This window comes from Callospermophilus lateralis, chromosome 15 (assembly GCF_048772815.1).
Source record: "Callospermophilus lateralis isolate mCalLat2 chromosome 15, mCalLat2.hap1, whole genome shotgun sequence".
NCBI lineage: Eukaryota > Metazoa > Chordata > Mammalia > Rodentia > Sciuridae > Callospermophilus > Callospermophilus lateralis.
In genome coordinates, this window is record NC_135319.1 from 60,945,922 (window position 1) to 60,962,277 (window position 16,356).

At 43.6% G+C, this 16,356-nt stretch overlaps 1 protein-coding gene across 2 annotated transcripts in view; it reads right to left on the minus strand.

Annotated features, from left to right (window-relative positions):
* Myof (myoferlin) overlaps positions 1–16,356 on the minus strand; it is a 156,330-nt gene that overhangs the window by 23,654 nt on the left and 116,320 nt on the right. For both annotated transcript variants that reach the window (XM_076835349.1, XM_076835348.1), the window contains 8 exons: positions 15,426–15,502; positions 12,009–12,020; positions 10,169–10,267; positions 8,382–8,507; positions 6,358–6,513; positions 5,775–5,866; positions 2,395–2,565; positions 1,547–1,695 (listed from right to left, as the gene is read on the minus strand). In XM_076835349.1, coding sequence (XP_076691464.1) covers positions 1,547–1,695; positions 2,395–2,565; positions 5,775–5,866; positions 6,358–6,513; positions 8,382–8,507; positions 10,169–10,267; positions 12,009–12,020; positions 15,426–15,502 — 882 coding nt within the window. The remainder of the gene's footprint in view (positions 1–1,546; positions 1,696–2,394; positions 2,566–5,774; positions 5,867–6,357; positions 6,514–8,381; positions 8,508–10,168; positions 10,268–12,008; positions 12,021–15,425; positions 15,503–16,356) is intronic.

The window sequence follows — 16,356 nt, forward strand, 5'->3', positions numbered from 1 at the left end:
CTTTAGATGCCTTTGCTGAAGAATGGCAGAGCTATAAAATGGAAAGACCCTGAGTCCATGAAATACTGTTTGGGAGGCCATCCACCTGTGGAAATGCTTTGTTTGAATTAGTGAGAAATAAACTTCTAATGTGTTAAGCCCTTGAAATTTTGGAGTTCAATTGTTAGTGCTTCTAGCATTACTGTAGCATTCTAAAAACATGGCCTTAAATTCTTGGACAAGTTTCCCAGCCAGAGGTGAGTTCTGTATACTTACCTTTTGAAAGACATATTGAAACACTAATATATGGGAAAAGGATATTGTGTGACTTGTAAGGCATAAAAGACCATGAAGCTCCTGCCTGATTCTTTTGAGACACTCACTTTGGAAGAACCCATCCATCAGGTAAGGAGTCTGAGAACCAGAGACTGCCCAGTTGGAAAGGCCCGTTTAGGTGCTATGGTTGTAAGTTCAGGGAGAGCCAGCATCCTCTGCTAGCCATGTGTGTGAGCCATCTTGGCCAGTCCCCATCAGCTGAGCTTTCAGAGGAATGCAGCCCCATGACAGACTTCAAAGAAGAATTGCTCAACTGAGCAGTTCCTGACCCACACAACTGAGCAAAACAAAAATGGTTGTTTTCAGTTGTTAAGTTTTTTGGGGGGTTATTTACTCTGTAAACAATCCCAATGATTGATAGAACTTTTGGGGGTGGGGGGATAGCTATTTGATTATTTGGAGGTAACCTTAACCACCAGACCATGATGTTTCCCATTTTATTCTCAATAGTGTTTGCAGCACCAACATTTCTTAAACATCTAATCATCTTTGCACTTGACTAAGTCCTTTTCAAAATGGAAAGACAAAACCTAGTTTCTTACAGTGTCAAGAATCAAGCTGAGGAATAGGAATTCCTTTTACGCCTATGCATCTGTGCTCACCTTTCCCGTGCACCCTCAAGGCTGGCCCCACCAGGACCCCATGTGGAAGTCCTTCCCCCTACAAAACATGGAAGCATACCATAGCTCTTATGCTCTATGGAACTTAATTTCAGTCTTGGTCATGGTGTGACTAGTTGATTATATGTCAGGATGGTTTGGTTGTGTTACAAATTATCGCATGACAAAGAGAAAGACCCCAAACTTGGACATGAGCCATACGGAACTTAGCTGGCTCTTGAACCATCTCCCACATCCATGAGGCATCTTAGAGAAGGGATGGAATAAATGATGGAATAAACATAGAAGAGAAATTCTTGGCCTGTCATCTGAGCATATTTGAATGAATTATGTATTACATAGAAATTAGTTAATTACCAGAACTTGGTGTTCAAAGCTCAAATGGCTGTGACCTGAAAAGGGCAAGTGAAACATAAGGCAGACAGGAGAGTGTCCATGCTGGTGCTTGACAAGACAGCAAAACTCGACTATAATGTGGCTTTTGTTAGAGTCATGTGTGCAGGTCTCATAAAGTACAATCTGGGTTCTGGCTCTGTCCATCTCCCTTCCCCAAACCCAGCAACAGAAATAGGTTATTAGAGTTTGCTTACAAACCGCAGCTCTGCACTCACCAAATTCATCCAAGCTGTATTCTTTCCCTCCATATCTAATTCTGCTTCCATCTTCAGAAAGGATGGGTGGTGGGAAGCCTTTGAATCTGGCTACATTTTGAAGCAACTGTGTTGGTCTCAATTGATCTCGCCAAGTATTTACTCCAGAACTGCAAATAACATCATATGCCCGGAGTTAGTGCAGGGCCCCAAGGTTTTCTCATCTGCATGTACTGTACCCATGTGCTTCTAAGCACTAGGCATAATGAGAGCAGGGAATGTGCTATACACTTTGACTTTTGCCTAGAAATCTATTTCGAAGCCTAAAATCCACATGCTATTTTGGCTTCAACCAAATCCATCATTATTATTTACTCATCATCATTATTTTTTGTTCTCAGATTCCTCCACTACAGAAATGGGGAGTTTGAGATTATTCATAAACTAGAGATTCCACATTTTGTAGGTACTTAGAAAGACAAAGGGTAGCAATCAGGGGAAGAGAGACATCACAGAACTGATCAAGTTGGGGGAGGGAGGACAGCGAATCCTTGTTTCCACAGGGCAGAGAACTCCTTCCTGCCTTCAAACATTGCCAGCCTCAGTCCCTGAGAGCCAAGAGGGGGCTCAGAGAGAGGCAGGGGGAACTGGTTCTCTGAGCACTGCCACTTCTGCTCCCAAAGGGCACTGCCCTTCTCCAGGGCCACCAACTTACACAGACTACAATGTGAATTGGGAAACGTGGTAGCCTTGATTCTCCCTAAAGTAAGCTTATCATTAGAACTGGCATGTCACTTACTGAAAGGGGCAGTGGCCCAGTGAAGAAAGGCACCGAGGTGGAGAGGCAAAGCCTCCACAGAGTCACTTACACACAGTACTGCTCCGGGATGCCACAGTGGGACCCGAACCGGGACAGGAAGCGGTTCTCCAGATCGATGATGGTTTCTCCTACTTTTTCATCACGAGTAAAGGTGTCATAATCATAGACAGAAATTTTCAGGTCTTTGTCTTGAGGTAAGTAGCAATTCAGTTCATACATTCTAAATAAAGAAATGTAGGGTTACAATCGCCACAGCCCATCTGGGCAACTTACCAGGACTCCATGCAAAGAATTCCCAGGCAGCCATTATGGCTGCTGGAGAACAACAGACCAGGACAACTAGGATGGGTGAGGAGACTTGACAGGTAGTAAGTGACAGTAATAAACAAGAGAACACATGCTTGCTCAGGAAAAGAGCATGAGCTGAAGTGCCTATCTCCCAATCCCAGCTCCTGCTTGCTAGCTGTGGGATTCCAGGCCACCTACTTAATCTCTCTGCATTCATTTTTTTTCTCCTATAAAATGATGAGAATACACACCATCTACATTATTAAGAGGGTCAAGTGAAAAAATGTTTAGAAAGCATTTGGCAGGATTATAACCTACTTAATAATGATAAAGTATCATAATATCATTAACTTCACTATTATCTCATTTCTATTTACCAGGGCACCTGAGTGTCTCTCCCAGCAGGGAAAGGAGTATGGCACCAGAACACTGACTTGCAGCCCTTTATCTGTGCCCCTACTCTGTTCCTTCCTCTGCTTCAACAGCGATCCCTTCCCCATGGATCACAGTGGATCCACCTTATGAGAGCACAGAGGTGGGGGAGGGGTGTGAGTGTAATTCCATCAATACAGTGTGATACACCCCCTGGTTCTGTTTTAAATTCTGGAATTTCAAGATTTTTTTCTATAAAATGCAGACAGTTCTGAGATACAGAACTGACCAGCAGTTCTTTTTGTGGCAAGTGAGCAACATGATCCAGAGAACGCTAATTTGGGCACATCTGCTCCAAACGGGCAGGGTTTGGCCTCTGTATTTGCACTGTCCATGGAGTTACTACGTTCATAGACAGTGATCAATACGTTTTGTGAAGGAAAGACTGTGCAAGGCCCCTCTACCCCTGTATTTCCTGTCCCGTGTGGCATGCACACTGATGTGTGGACTGGTTCCTGCCCAAAGAGCCAGAGATATTAATCCATCTAAGCAGAAGGGTGTATGTGAATGTGGCTTTGGAAAAACTTCCGGAATGGTTCCTAGGGAAATCTGAGTGACTTCTCTAGGCTGTGGTAGCTACCCTGAGGCCTGCCTGAGGCAGATAACCACAGGAGAAAGGGGTAGGAAGCATCATACTCACTGATGCCCCATAGGATCACATTTTCAATCCTGGAATCCAAAGAATAGGTCATATGTGTCCTTTGAGAAAATAAAATTGTTTGATCAAATGAGGTTGAGAACCACTTATTTTGGACTATAGGCTCTAAAAAAACCCCTGTAATTATTATATGTTTAACCCAGGTGTCTTGATTTGACTAAGGAATACTTCCCCCACCCCTTGGAACATCAATCAATATCTTACCAAAAACACTGATATTCTGTTGAACATATTCTGGAGAATGACATGGTTTGAGAGGAATATGGGGAACGATGGGCGAGCATGTAGGAAAGGTTACTCCTTCCTGATTTCCTGTCTAGAGTCCTCAAGAGTCTCTGCTAAGAAAAAAGCTACCTCCTAAGTCCAAGGCCATGGACCAGAGCCACCTGAGGGACTGCAAAGCCAGCGTCTCCTTGGCTCCACCCTGCTGGATGAGGGGAAGTCTGCGCACCGCCAGAGAGCCATTGGCCACAGACCCTGACAGCATCACTTCCTCCCAGGGTGACTCTGAGCAAGACTTTTCCTGCCACTTAATTAAGCTTATGTTTGGCTCCTCTGAGACTAGCCACCAGACAGGGCCGCCTTTCTCTCTTTAAAGCTGGCTTTCCCCACTTCCCCGACCCTCCTTCCTGCTCTGCGTGCCTTTTCCTGTCTAGACCTTGGGGTTGGATCAGAGGAAGAAAAGGAAAACGATCACATTGCCATGCCAGAGGATTACTTCCACTCCCTGGCTCCAGCATGTGGCCCCAGGGTGTGTGTGTGTGTGTGTGTGTGTGTGTGTGTGTGTGTGCGTGTGAGTGTGTGCATGCATATGTGCATGGGAGAGAGAATGCATAAGGGCACAAACCAACAAATACAGGACACAAGACAAAGACTGAGTAGTCTTCCACTCAGCAAGGTTCTGTACAAATAACACTGTTTTCACAAATATTTGAACAAAGAACATTTTTCTACAAGTGATGACTTTGCCACGAATGTAAAGCACTGCCAAGGGTGCTGGAAAGGCCTGGGGCTTGGAGTCAGGAATTCCACCTACACCCGGGCTCTGGGATGGACCGCTTTCCTCACCTGTGAAGCTGGGCTGCTAACCTGCTGTGAACCTGCCCTGCCCCATTAATAAGTTTGACCTGGTTAAAAATCAGATGGTGGCAGCAACAGAGTTCAAGGCCATGGACCAGATGAAGCAGCTCTGGTGCTGGGGTGATATGACCTGGGCCTGAATTCTGCCTCTGCCCTTAGCAGCTGGGTATGGTATGCACAGATCCCCTCCAGCCTCAGTTGCCTCTGTTGTGAAACAGGGATAAAAGCAGCACCTCAGAGTGTGAGACTTTTGAGATGTTTTAATTGAGTGGCTTTGCATGAGCCCTGGACACTGTATGCTCAGTCAATATCAGCTGTTATTAAATGTGGAGCCATTTGTAGCTGAGAACTGTTGGTCCTACATAGAGATGACTTCATATCGATCATTTGAGATGGTTCCCATGAAATAAATGCAAAGTTCAGAAACAAGCCCTAGGTTGTAACCAGGAAGAAAATAATGCTATTTCAAGAAACATTGGAAACAGAAGACAAATGGAGCAGGACGTTTTAACACTATAACTTTTTGCATCCTCCTCGATTTGGATGACAGAATCAATAATACAGTCTCTGGATCGAATTGGTGGGACCAAAACAGAGAGCTCAAACTGGATTCCGGAAGAGAGACTAGAATTTCACTACAGCTAAAGCTCTTCTGGTGCAGAATGCACAAGCTTATCCAACTCCTGGGCCTTTCATGGTCCCTGTCCCTCCATCTCCCAAGTTCTCAAAGCAAATCTCTCCTCAGGGAAGCGAGTCTCCTGACTGACTTTCCTCAAGGCACTTTCCAATTTCATGAAATCCTTTCATTTGTGCATTTACCTATTTATTGACTTCTTCCCCAACTAGAATATTGAATTCATCACCACAGTTTTAGGGCCTAGCCCAGGGATAAGCACACATTACATTCTCAGGGCATATTCCATAAAGTAATGAATGAATGACAAAAAAAAATGTTTAAAAATGTACATTACCTGCCAAAAACGGGGTTGAGAGTGTTGGGAATGTAGTGGTCACGGTCTTCAATTACTTTTTTACCCAGTGTTATTTTTATGTAAGGGTCACACTGCGGGGACAAGACAGAAGAGATGTTATGTCATGTACATCGGGTGCAAGTGGAAGTCAATTTCTGGGATAGACTGAGCTTGTTTCCACACCCTCTCCGAACTGATGACAGGGTAGCCTCTGTGGCACTCATGAGCTTGGGAGGAGCCCTGAGCAACGTTCCCCTTTGGGTGGCAGGCAGCCAGCGGGCCTGCAGAGCAGCCATGTGGGGTGGGGGTGGGGTCCTGACTCTGCCCCTGCTGGCCCTGTGACTGGAGCAAATGTGTCCCAGGTCACATCTGTAAAATGAGAAGGATGAACCAGAGGGCCTTAAGCCCCTGCAAGTCTTAGGTAAATCCCCATGGGGACAATCCTCCTGAATACATTGTTTTGATAGAGTATCTTTCCCCTAGTAAGATAACAGACGCCCAGAAAGAAAGAACGTGACAATTATTGTGGCTGATGACTGTAATTATCTTGCTACAGGAGAAGGCCCCACACCCAAACTCTTACCAGGCCATTGTTGTCCTGGGGCTGGAGCTCTAAGCCCCGAACAATGTAAATCCGAACCGTGCATTCCTGAGCCACACTGTCAGGTAATTCCCGAAACTGCCGGGGAGGGGCTGGCACGCTGGGGTCATCGGACAGCGGGTAGATTCGAAAGGAGCCCTAGGAAAAAGACGCAGGCTTGACTCACAGGGCCCTGGGCAACCCGGGTAGAGGGCTCCTGAGATGTGCCCTGCTCCCCAGGGCACTTGGGGGGATAGCTTGCCAGGGTAGTGGGATTAGGGGAGGGAGAGGCTGTCTTTGCGAAAGAAAAAAAAAAAAAAACATGGCTCTTTGTGTGTTTCTTGTAGGGAAAGTCAAATGATTATCAAGTCATTGAGGGATCGCAGGGGAAAAGAGAGGGCAGGACTGAGCAGGAAGAGCAAGCAATAACCTGGGCAGCGGGTGGAGGTGACTCTGGTCGTTGTAGGGGTGGTGGTGGCAAGAAGAAATGAAAAGCTACACACAGAGAGAGGAAAAAACTCAATGAAGTACAAAGGGTGTTTTCCCTTCTCTCCCTTCACCCCTGTACACCTAGGGACACTCTTAGGAGTCTCCTGTTCAGCCTTCAGGTCTCAGCTAAAAGGATCACTTCTTCCAGGACACCTCCTGGACTGCCCAGGGGTGGGTGTGCCTCTCCTGTGCTCACCTCTAACCTTGTGCTAGGCCTGTCACTGCACTGACCCCATGATGAAATGTTCTATCTGTTGTTTACATCCTCCACTACACTGGGAGCTACTTAAGGTGGAGACATTAGGTTCTGGCCATCTTGGGTCTAACTTGGGGATATGCATCTAGTAGGGACACAAATGCTTTTTGAGTAAATGCACCAGCAGACCAGCAGGAGAGGACAGCGGGAGAGGTCACCTCTCTTATCCTGAAACCAGCTCAAGTACAGGGGAAATTACTGAAGCTGGAATTGGAATATGAGGGCCTAAGTTCTATATCTCTTTATTAAGGCAAATGGCATAAAGGAAGCACCTACTACGTGCTAGATGTCGAGGACCCAAAACTCAAGGAGTGCAGATGGCACAGGGTTGTTAGCTTTGCCGGATTCTCATGCCCTCTTGACTGCTAGGTGGGAGGCTGTAAGAAGAAGGATTTGAGATCGTGTGTAGGGTATAATCCCCTGATCCATCAGCCATGTCTGCTATTGGCAAAGGATTAGGAAGAGGCAGCATCCCTGCCATGGCTTTGCCAAGTGTGGTTGAGGGAGAGGCAGCCATAAAGCCCAACACAATGTGAAAGGTGCTTTCACTGCGAAGGGAACCCAGACCTTTGGGAGCCCAGAGCAGGAGTGAGTCACAGCGCCTGAGGCAATCAGGAAACTGTTGACAAAGAGTATGACATTTGAGCTGGTGCTTAGAGCAAGAGTAGGACTTTGTCAGACCACAAAGAGGGAAGGAAGGCATCCAGGGAAGGAAGAAGAGCCTGTCCCAAGGCTCTGAGCTGTGAGACACAAGGTGTGTTTGGGGCTTGGGAGAGGTTCTCTGAGCAGGAGGGTAGGGCCATGAGGGAGGTGTGGAGGGGAGACACGTCACTTATGAAAGGCCAGCTCTGCCTTTGGAAGGAGTTGAGACTTGATCTTGTGGAAACCCAAATGATGTCTTTAAGCCATCAAGAGGCAGAAGCAGATTTGGTTGCAAGGAGGATGGACTCATAGGAGAAAGGACAGTCAAGTGGGAGATGGTCATAATGGACCTGCTAAAAGCCTGAAAAGCAGTGGAATGGGGAGGAGGAATCAAGTCTTGAGAAGGTTTGCATCGGTAGGATTCAAGACTGGCTGGCAAGAGCAGGCAGAAAGAAGCGGGCAGTCAGCATGGCTTTGGCCAATCTGGCTCTCCCCAGTGCCTTTCCCTCCTTAGCAGTTTCTCTTCCTTCATAGGTCAGAGAACATGACGCTGCCCAGAGGTTGGGTGTCCTCTATTCTGGGTTCATGAAGAAAATAAAGGTGGGTTGTAAGCCAGAGTGAAAGCACGCTTTTCACCCACCTTAAACTCTCCTACCACGGAAGGATCTTCATTCTCCTCTGATTTGCCTCGGTACAACTTGAAAGTATCTGAGAAGTCAGTCAGGCCCTCGAAGTCTGCTACTTCCTCCAGTTCGCAATCATATATCTGAAAACCATCAAGAGATTCTTCATTTCTTATTACAATACAGATAGAACCTAAACCCAAAAGGACCCACCATACCAAAGGGTCACGTGGGTATGGGTAGAGCAACCCGAACTCTCTTGTGGCTGCTTTGGGTGTAGAATGATACAACCCCTTTGGAAAATGTCTGACAGTTTTTGATGGAGTTAAATATTTACCTATGGTAGGATCCCCCAAACTACATTCCTAAGTATTAACCAAAAGGAAATGAAAACCTGTCCAAATCATCCACGATGTGGTGTATCTACAGCAAGGATACTACTCGGCAATAAGAAGGACAAACTACTGAGATAACAATATGGTCAGTCTCAAAAGTAACACATGGGACTAAAGAAGCCAGACACCCAGGGTTGTGGCTCAGTGGCAGAGCGCTTGCCCCTCACATGTGAGGCACTGGGTTCAAACCTCAGCACCACATAAAAATAAACAAAATAAAGATATTATGTCCATCTATTCCTAAAAAATTTTAAAATATTAAAAAAGAAGCCAGATACACAGAGGATGAACACTGTGTGACTCCATTTGTATAAAGTATAAAGACAAGCAAAAACAATCTTTGGTGATAGAAATCAGGTCGGTTGCCTCCAAAAAGAGTGAAGGTTGCGGGGAGTTGGCTGGAAAGGGGTACAAGGGAGTGTTCTATGGTGATGGAAATGTTCTTTGTCTTTTTTTGGGCGGTGGTTTACATAGGTGTGTACAATCAAAACTTGTTGAATGAATGACTTTATTGCATGCAAATTATATCTTGATTTTAAAAAATATAGAAAAGGAGAGGAGAAAAGATGAGAAAGAGGGAGAGAAGGTAAGAAGGAAGAAAGGAAGGGAAGGAGGGAGGGAGCTGGAGTGTGAGATGGATGTCCCAACCCAGTTGGATCCTTTTTCTAAATTAGTGATTTTTTTTTTTTAACACTCTTAGGCTGCAATAAGCCATTATGACAATAACATAAAAAGATTTAGATTTTTCTACTTTGATGGGGAAAAGTATTTTAATGATTATATATTTCTCATTAAAGTTCTTTTCCTCCTATACATTGCTCAAACTACTCCAGCATTTGCTTCTACTTGAGTGCATTAGAGGCTGAGAAGTTGAATGAAGAATTAGAAAACTCAGAATGTTAACAGACGGATCGGAGAGAGCCAACCCTGCCTAGCTCAAGAGCTGTTTTTTCTCCTGGACACACGTGCCCATGGTTGTGATTTTTATGCTGGATACATGTAACTGAATCAACTTTTCAGCCAGCAAAACCCATCCTCATTCAGGAAACAGAATGAAGCATGTTGACAACCAATGCCGTTCTGCAAAGAGCACCATGACTTCTGGGTCTCCCTGAGTCAAAAATGGATAATTGTTCCCCTAATTAGTGTGGTACCAACCCATTTCCAACCCTCTGCCAGATGCCCCCAGGCTCCAAAGTGGCAGTCACGCAACCCTAACTCAGCAGCTATCCTCAAGCCCTGGAATCTTGGCAAAGCCACACCTGTTGTGAGAGGGCTCTCTGGCAGGCCAGCGGTATTCCTGGCCCCTCCCCATCAGCAGCCTGGTGACCCTTTAGTCTTCGTAGCTCTGCCTGGGGCCAGTTTTAATGGATCTTCAGTCCTCCACCCACAAGAGCATAGGTCCATACCTTGAGTTTGGAATAGCCTTTCTGGATATACTGTCCACATTTTTCATGTTCCCCAGAGGAAGCATAAAATTTACTCCACCAGTCAACAATTTCTTCCTCCTAAAGATAAGTCAAAATGAAAAAAAAAAATTTTAAACTGATGACTAGAAATTTCCAATTTATGCAGGAAAACAATGAAATAGGTAAGAGAGGTACTTCTGACACCATTAAAGTGAGCTTATATACCTTTGTTAATGCACACTGCGGACAAAACATTCATGATGTTTCTGCTTAGAAGTTAGAGAAATGACCACCCCAGACAATGGGATGTATTTGGTTTTAATATCCACAGCTATACTAGATGATTTTCTTACATTCTCTATAAAATCTATTATTTTTTTTACCCAATGATATTTATATATGCAAATAAATTAAAATAAAACCTCTACTGTATGGTTTTTCCTCTCTCATTTCCCCAACTCATTTAGCCAGTGATGTATTGTAACACACTGTACACTAATCTAAGTGTTGGAAAAACTGGTTCTAATTCAAGTTCCATCCTTATGTTATAACCAAACCCGTTTGTTACACACCATGCTGGCTTGGACAAGTTGTTGAACATCTCTGAGCATTGATTTCTTCATCCACTGAGTGGGATAATAACAATCTGCCTCCATCTCTCCATTTACCTCAGAGAGTTGATTTGGAAATCATATAAGATCATTAAGAGGAAGAGCTTTCAAAAATTTTAAGCATGAAACACAAGTAGAAAGGCAGTATGGTTCATTTAGACCAGGTCCCAACCTGTCATTGTGGATTCTGATTCAATCAACATGGGCTAAGACCTGGGCATCCAGAATGTTCTCATTAGTTCCCCAGGTGTCTAATGTGTAGTCAGGGCTGAGAATTTCAGGGGTTTTCCTCCCCAGGACTGGGTATTGACCCAAGGCCCATCATATGCTAGGCAGGCACTATTTTTTTTTAAATATTAATTTTTTTAGTTTTAGGTGGACACAATATCTTTATTTTATTTTTTATGTGGTGTTGAGGATCGAACCCAGTGCCCCACGCATGCCAGGCAGGCACGCTACCACCTGAGCCACATCCCCAGCCTGGGCAAGCTCTATTGAGCTAACCCAAGGGAATCTCTGGTTTTGATGGCTCTTGTTTAGGCAAAAGGGACAATAAGAGTCACTTGCAGAATATTTTCAAACTACAGAAACCCTCCCACTCAGATTTATAACAAGAACAGATCCAGTTACTAGGGAGGTTGAGGCTAGAGGATCTCAAGTTCAAGAATAGCCTTAGCAACTTAGGGAGGCCTGTCTCAGCAATAAAATAAAGGGGGCAAGGTGTGTAGTTCAGTGATAGAGTATCCCTGGATTTAGTCCTCAGTACTGAAAAAAAAAAAAAAAAAAAAAAAAGCAAAAAACAAACCACCAGACACTCATTGCTTATTTTAATCTGTCTCAGAAATAGTGATGTTGCCAAAAGTACAAGTGTCACCTACGATTTAGCTCCTGTTGAGTTTTGGGAGTGAGGAACAAAGCTCACAAAAGTCTATTTCTTATTTATGTTTATAAATATAATATATATGCACATATATGTATATATAGGTATATACTTACATTACATGCTAACATGTATACACATACTATAAATACATATATATATATATATATATATATATATATATATATATATATGAAGGCACACACTAATGTGTGTGTTACAGTTACAAAGAGTTATTTCCCCTTTATGGATCAGCAACCTCCTCCCCCTGGATTTAGAAAAAATTTATTTGTATAACAATTATAGGCCAAAATACATGAATCTTAAACCTAAAAAAATGTATAGTTACCTTTTCCGTCAGCTGCAATGCACATGTATGGCCAGGAAGAGGGCAAACCATATAACAGGTCACACAGATATTAGGTTTAAGACCCCGCCAACATTAGGTTCAAAGAGAAAGAGAGAAGGAGAAATTATGTTTCACTCATGCTTTATGTTTATCAACATTTTGAGACATTCTTTAAATTATTCTAATCAAGGTGTCCTCATCATTGAACACATACATATACATTCACTCTGATGAAAGCACAGCATGTGAGCGACTGCTGCTAAGCCTTTTGTTTGTTACTGTGTGTAACTCTTTTGCGTGTTTTCAGAGAAGATGGACAGTCTCATAGTCTGTGAGAATGGTCAGCTCAGGAGAGAGTTGTGCAGCTGCTCATCTTCCTGCCCCAAACCTTCCATTCCACTTAGCACCTGAAGCATGTCCCCAACCTGGTCTAATTCTAATTCTCATCCCTTCAACAACTCTCCTGTCACAGATGTGTGTGATTGCAATATTATCATGTAGGTACCTTTTTCTTGTTCCCATCCCCCGTACCTATGTTATAGCACCAAATAAATGCTCATTCGTCAGAATTGTTCTAATATGAGGATGTCAAGTTTCTCATTGGCCAAATCTTTCCATTTGAGTTTTGCATGGAGATTTCACCCCTGATCTAGAGGCATATCCAGGAGATGTGAGAAGAGAAAAGTAGAATGTAGGGACTTGAGTTCTTTCTTGGCACCTTCTGGGACATTAGCCAAGCTCACCCTCAGGGGCAGTTTGAAGAAATACTAACTAGATTCCCTTCCTGAAATCCTCACTTCAAGTTAATGTCTAGCATGTGGAGAGAACAACTTGTTGCAATAGGCACTTCCCACCGTGCTGTGTGAGAGGACTACCAGGTCTCCGCAGGTTTCCCTTCTGTACGTCCAGGTTGAGTTTTGTCCCACACAACAGAATTACTAAGAGTGTCAGAGAGAAAGATAGATGTGTCAATCCTTTCTATTAGATTCATTCCAAAGCAGGATGAAGGGTTAAATCATCACAGCTGACTGAGATTTTGGAGAGAGGGGGTTTCTTTACCAAAACTACTTTTACACACTTATTGGTTCCCGAATTCAGTTGTCTGAGTCTGTTTAATCACATTTATTTCCAGTTATACCAAACTGCTTCAAGAAGAGTGTGTGCCTTTTTTTCTTTTTTTAAAAGAAAGTCATTCAAGACAAGTTGATGATTTAAAAATCTAGGATTAGTATGGGAGGACTCATTTGTGCCCACTTGCTCATTGTTTGTTGTAAAAGTAACAGAAGCAACTGGTGGGAAACACTTTATTATATCTATACGGGACTCACAATCAGAGTCAAGTTATTATTATTAAAGGGCACAGGGGAGTCTTCCCTTAGTCTTAAAACAATCTTATGTGTTTAAAGATCACCTTTCACTCCAAAATCTACCAGTAGAAAGAATCCGAAAGAATAAGAGTCTTCAGATCAAGTCCCACAGTCCCAGACAGCTTCATGCATTTTCTTATCATACATACATGCACTGTCCTTGGAGAAGCCATTTTGCTGAGTGCTGTTGACATACTGCTTAAGCACTGGAATTGGAAGGCAGTTGTTGAGATGGCATGTAGACATGTCCATGTCATCTGGCTAGCACGGGAGCAGTTTGCCCCAGGTTCTTATTTCTCATGATAGTGCTGAGCTTACTTGATAAGAGCTCCCATGGACATCATAGGGTGATGCCATGAGTATCCAGAACATGATGCTGTCACCTAAAGACACAGTCTCCAGCCCCCAGCAACAGCATGGTTAGTTGTGACTGACTCCCTCATTTTACCCAGATACAAGGCCTGAATTGAGTTAGTGGTAATATATGTACATTACATATACGTGTCACGCAGGACATCAGCAAGTTTGTCATTGGCTCTTCCAAAAGCTCAACGCTGCTCATTTGACTTTACAGGGATGTACAATGTCTACCTGGATGAACAGGTGGGCTCAGGTGTTCCGAGGAGATTCTAATAATCCTTTCTTACCAGCACAGTGTACCTCAACTAGGTTTGAGGAGAGCAAGCTGATTAAAGTCACATATTGTGCAGTGGGAACGACTCCCATTCCCAATCCTGCTATGCTACAAACTGACCTTTCACGATGGGTTGCTACAGTAGCCTAGTCATCTGTTAACTACTGTCAAGAAATGACTTAGAATATTGATGTATTCTTTTCTTTGCTCCCGGTGGTACTTAGGGCTACGGTGCACCCAGAAAGCATGCAGTAATAATTGACTGACAACGTTAGATGGTAAAGTTGGAAGTAGATTATTGAGCAAGATCTGACACTGCCTTTTTTTCTGGAGTAATTATGAAAATCTACATAAGGAATCTTAAATATCTTATGCTTTCCTTATCCCAAAGCTACTACTGTCCTATTGAGACTGACTGGGGCTATTTACAAGGTGGACATCGTCATTTTACCCTGAGGAATGGAGAATGTGATATTTTCATTTATGACTGTGTAGAATTTCCAGATAGTAGAATCAAATGCACGGCTGCCATGGCGCTGGCTATGGAGACCACATGTAATTTGGGCCAACTGCTAGTGAGTTTAACATAGTGGGAAGGAAGTGGATTTTTTAAAGGCACTGTTTATGGTCATAACATATTAAAGCTCAATCATGTGCATTTTTTGGCCAGTTTGCATATTAAAACATGCTGTGAGAGTTTATCTTAAATGCCAAAAGAAACAGCAAGATAGTTGGTGTTTTCTTTTTTTCTAGGTTAAGATTTTCTTTCCTCTCCTTCTTATGGAAGGGGCTGGAATGGTTTTAAAATAGGGTCCTGAGTGACTATCTCCAACTGTTTCATTGCTTCAAAACCACAGTGAACATAAAGTCTTGGGTGTCCTTTATACTGACAAATAGGGACATTAAATTTATGACATTTCTGCTTCATGAAGGAGAAAAACAAAACAAAAACTTGGTTTGCCTCATGTATCTCTGTTCTTCTGAATGTTGTGATGCTGTTAAATTCCTCCTGAAACTTGTCTTTCCAGAGAATGGCATCACTTGGAAGGTCCCACACCAGCGGTTCTCAGACTTGCATGCATGTATCCGAATCATCTCAGGAGGTTTGAAAATACACCGATGTCTGTGTCTGAGTGTCTCTCCCTCTTGGTGGGTGGGGTGGGGGCTGGGTGTGAATAATGTTCTAAGTATGCGGGGTGACTAATTAGTGAGGGCCTAGGGCCACTAGTCTACACAACATCATCTAAACTATGGATGAATGCATGATTCAGATGTTTGTCTGTACTCAGTCCTCAATCAATTGTTTCCATGACTATTATTTTAATATCACTGCATGGTTGTTTAATTGAGTTCACCAAATGCTTGGACATCTGGAAGATAAAACTGACAGTATCCAGGGTCAGTTCTGAAGCCTACCTTAGAAGCCAGTAGTGGTTTGGTATCTTCTATTTCAACAATGACATCCCGGCAGGGGGGTGCAGTCATAAGGGAGGCTACAAGCAAATAGGTTCATAATCTGAGATATTTAGAAAAATACAGCAGTGAACATTCTCCTCCAAGTTCAAGTTGAACAGCCACAGGATGGATGGTAGAGTTTATTCCTGAATGAGGCTTTCTGAATGGAGAGGACCACATCTGAACATAGAAATAACTCGACAATCCATCACTTTCCCCAAAATGTAATATGGCTATAGACTTTTTCTAGAAGGCTACATGGCCCATTTTTTTCTTTCACTTTGCACAATTAGCATAATCCTTAGACATAGGAAGTACCCACAAAAGAACAGTGTGTCATACATATCTTCAGAGGATGCGGGAGCAGGGAGAGGAAGGAAACCTACATCCTAAGGAGCCTTCTTTTCTAGGGATTTGTTCATTGGACACATAAAATAAAGAAAATAATAGAAGAAGAGGAGAAGAGAGTGGAGGGAATGAGAGCAGGAAGGGAGAGAGGAGAGGAAAGGAGAGGAGAGAGGAGGGGAGGGAGGGAAAACATGGCGGCCAGTTGCATATTTGGGGTCTGAAGTTGTCCTCACAGAATATTCTGAGGAAAAGGCACAAGCCCTGACTTTCTGCATAATTTCTCAGGTATTTGTGACTCAGGGTTTGTTTGGGGATCAGGACCCCTGCTGAGCTCCCCAGGTTTGGTTCAGTGGAAAGCGGGTGCCAGAGGCTCAGCGTGGACCAGGGTTGGGGTGATAGGTGCGCCTCTCCCTTTTATTGAAGAGGCATCAGGCAATCAAACATTCATCAGAAAGCCAAAACCCAGATAGAACAAACACTGCCAAGCCAAAAGAACTTTCTGTTTAAGGCACCCAGGCAGCTGACATATGGCATAAAGGAGGAA